We start from the raw sequence: 3,498 nt of genomic DNA, 5'->3' as shown, positions 1-3,498 counted from the left end.
AAACTTGAGGAACAAAATGTGACCCAAAGAAAAACGTTGAGGGGCAAAATGTGTCAGGTAAAATCTTGACAGACTAGATGTGGACTTTTGATAAACCTAAGAGATGAAAAATAATATACTTTTGTCATATGGAAAACAATGTTCATTGCAACTACTTCACCGTTACCTTTTTGTTTTCTTTAAGGTTGTTTCCCTGCTTTTAGTTGTCCCTGATCAACCATGACTTCATTTTTCTCATGATAATTGAGTTTTTATTTTTGGTATCTTAGTGATATTAATATATTCCCCTTGTCGAAAAAATCTTCCGAGGAGGTGATCCTTTGAGTATATTTAGCTGATATAATTAAGGTCCCCTGTCTAGAAGGTATAGTCGTCTAAAAGTTTCTATTTGTAATCATAATTGTTTTAATAGGATACAATGTATTTTGTTTAGATCGGGGTACAAAATTTTATTTCCGAGAATTAGATCCGGGTATGGAGTGAGTGTAACCCTCTGAATCTATGCACCACCCGACCATCAACGGGATCCGGCAACGTTCCACTTTTTCCTTTTTATATTCTTACCTTTTCCCTTTTCTTTTTCTTCTTTTCTTTTCCTTTTGTTCTTGCTAGTTTGATGAATTTGTTTTGCAAATACGTGAACTTTTTCTTCAAATCAAGAATATATTTTTAAATTCGATGAACTTTTTCAAATTTGTGCAAGTTTTTTTTGAACATTCATGAACTTTTTTCAATTTCTATGAACTTTTCAAAATTGATAAAAAACATTTCAAGTTTGTAAAGTTTTCTGAAATTGCTGAATATTTTCTAATTCGTGAAATTGTTGAACTTTTTTTAATTCAAGATTTTTCTGAAATATGTGAACTTTTTAAATTTTCTTCACATTTGTTTTAAAAAAAGTCACGTTTTTCTAAAAGCTATCTGCAGTAAATAGCGTGGCTACACTTATATTCTTAAATAGTTTGCGTTGTAATGATTCACTAAAGCCTTTTTTTAGGCAAATGATTGACTAACGCCTTGTTGGTTAGTTGTTAGATGGGCCGAATTTACCGTGGACAATGTGGGCTTTGTCATCACTGACAGAGTGAGAGGCCTACCTTAGATACTTGGAAGCCCGGCTTAGAAGATACTTGACCTATTCCCGCTAGGCCCATCAGCCCAGGCGCCTCTTTCCCCAATCTCAGCCGAATCACGGCAGCAGCAACAACTCCTCCTTCCCCACTGCTTCCGCCTCCGATCGACCCCACCGGAGCACCACCACCCGCCGCCGCCGCCGCCGCGCGGATCGTAGCGGAGCGGCGATGGAGGCAGTGAAGAGCCTCCTGAAGCCGAAGCCGACGCCGCAGCAGCAGCTGCGCGAATGGCAGCGCCGCCTCCGCAACGAGGGCCGCAACATCGAGCGCCAGATCCGAGGTCCCCCTCCCCCCTCCCCTCTCCCTCTCCCCGATTCGATCCAAGCTGGGTCTCTAGAAGGTCAACTGATGGTGGATTTTGGTTTGGGTTTGGGTTTGGGGGCGCAGACGTGCAGAAGGAGGAGAAGAAGGTGGAGAAGGCCATCCGGGACGCCGCCAAGCGCGGCGACATGGGATCCGCCAAGGTACATATCCTACTCTGCGCCGTCGATCGATTTGGGCTGCTGGACTGTGCGGCGGATTTACTGATTTTGTTTCCTCTGCTGGTGATGCTTCTTCCTCAAGGCGCTGGCCAAGGAGCTGGTGCAGTCGAGGAAGGCGGTCAACCGCCTCTACGAGAACAAGGCCCAGCTCAACTCCATCTCCATGCACCTCGGCGAGATCGTCGGTAATGGACGCTGCCTGCCTCGTATCATTCTGTATAGCATTCTAGTTTGGCAGCATTTAACAATTTACAGCTGCTGCTCATGTTGCTATTACAAACTCTGAAAATCTGGTTCAGTCAAGTGTGCGATTGTCGGTATTGGGCAGCGCCTACCTTTTATCTTTCCAGCTAGCATTCTACTCCCTCCGTTTCAAAATAGATGACTCAACTTTAGTACAAAGTTAGGTCATCTATTTTGGAACGGAGGGAGTAGTATGGTAGTGACACGTAATTTACAGCTGCTGTTCATGATGCTATGCAAACACTGAAAATTGGCTCGGCCAAATCTGCTTCCTTTCTAAACAACTGTGCACCTCGGCGAGATCGTCAGTAGCAAACACCGTCTACCTCGTATCATTCTGTACTAATTTATATCTATACACTATATAGCATGGGAATAACTTTGAATCTAGGCCATCAGATTTGCACATCCAGTGGACAGGGTCTGGCAAATCCTTACAATGTGAGCTGTTGGTTTTGGCATCCAACGGCTGTGAGTCACACCTGTCTCCCTATCCATCAAACTCGCCTTCCAGGTTCCCTATCTCCTGCCTTCACGGCCTCGCCTCCTTGCCATCACCCACCTTTCTCCCAAGCGCTTCATCCAAAGCTGGTGTAATTTTGTTCCGGTCTTCTGACGAAAGCATTCGAGGCCGTGGCATTAGCCAAAAGCCATGGTGGATTAGAGGAGGCTGGAGAAGCTGTGGCTACAGCCTACAGCAGCGACAACTGACTGGTAGGCCTGGGAACCCACAGTCTGATCCATTGAGCGGCCGCAAGGTGACATGCAAAATCAGGAACGATGGCGGTAGTGGAGAAGATTTGAAGAAGCTGTGAGTGTGTGGCGGATCTGAGAGAAGACATGAGAGTTCGAGGGACGCCTAGAAGGACAGGCGCAGAGTCCAGAAAGGGCGTTCTTTTTCACCAGATTATGTTAAAGAAAATTAAAAAAATAACAAAAAGGCAAAAAATGTGAATTTTGTGTGTGACAAACATAGCCTAGCTAGCATAATATCCACGTTTAAAGAATCGGGAGAAAATAAACTATGTCATATTCTGAGCGAAAAAACAAAAGTGCAGCTACAAAAACCGTGAATAGGAACATTTATATAGTATTTATTATGTTGTATTTTGCTCGAAATACGTCGTAAATCATTATGTCGTAAAACTTTTACCATGACTTATGCTAGACCATTTATGTTTTCAAAAAGTTTCAAAAATATTTGACTATTTTTTTTAAATATTGTTCAATTTGTGTGCGTCTAGACCCAGGTTCCACACTGTATTTTTGTAAATGATGTTCTAAAAAGCTACCGGAAACGTTATAAAAAAAGCTATTGTAGAAGTCTCAGAAAGAAAATAATACATAATAAAGTGGGTATAAGCATACACAATTCTTTCAACCAGTTGCTGCATATATATCATGCATGTTTTATACTTTACAAAATGCCAATATGAATCGTCGGATGTGCAAGCCATTATTGTGCAAAGCATGTGCCACTTACTGGTATAGATAGCATCCAAATACAGTGTGTTGTTCACTTGTGGCTGAAATCCCACACCTAGGCGCTTCCTTTCTAAACAACTATGTTGATCTTCATAGTTGTGGCTGAAATTCCACACCTAGGTGCAAAATTAACCTCTGTTGTATTGGCTTCAAGT

General features: G+C 42.5%; 1 protein-coding gene across 1 annotated transcript in view; it reads left to right on the top strand.

The window, feature by feature from the left end:
* Window positions 1–1,159: 1,159 nt before the first annotated feature.
* Window positions 1,160–3,498, top strand: part of LOC119304358 (vacuolar protein sorting-associated protein 24 homolog 1-like) — a 4,562-nt gene continuing 2,223 nt past the window's right edge. Inside the window, exons 1-3 of the mRNA XM_037581541.1 lie at window positions 1,160–1,413; window positions 1,521–1,597; window positions 1,698–1,800. Of these exons, the coding sequence (XP_037437438.1) occupies window positions 1,302–1,413; window positions 1,521–1,597; window positions 1,698–1,800 (292 nt within the window). The 5' untranslated portion in view covers window positions 1,160–1,301. The remainder of the gene's footprint in view (window positions 1,414–1,520; window positions 1,598–1,697; window positions 1,801–3,498) is intronic.

The sequence above is a fragment of the Triticum dicoccoides genome, chromosome 5A (assembly GCF_002162155.2).
Source record: "Triticum dicoccoides isolate Atlit2015 ecotype Zavitan chromosome 5A, WEW_v2.0, whole genome shotgun sequence".
Classification (NCBI taxonomy): domain Eukaryota; kingdom Viridiplantae; phylum Streptophyta; class Magnoliopsida; order Poales; family Poaceae; genus Triticum; species Triticum dicoccoides.
The sequence above is the reverse complement of the archived record's forward strand: the minus strand, read 5'-3'. Positions and strand labels throughout refer to the sequence as shown.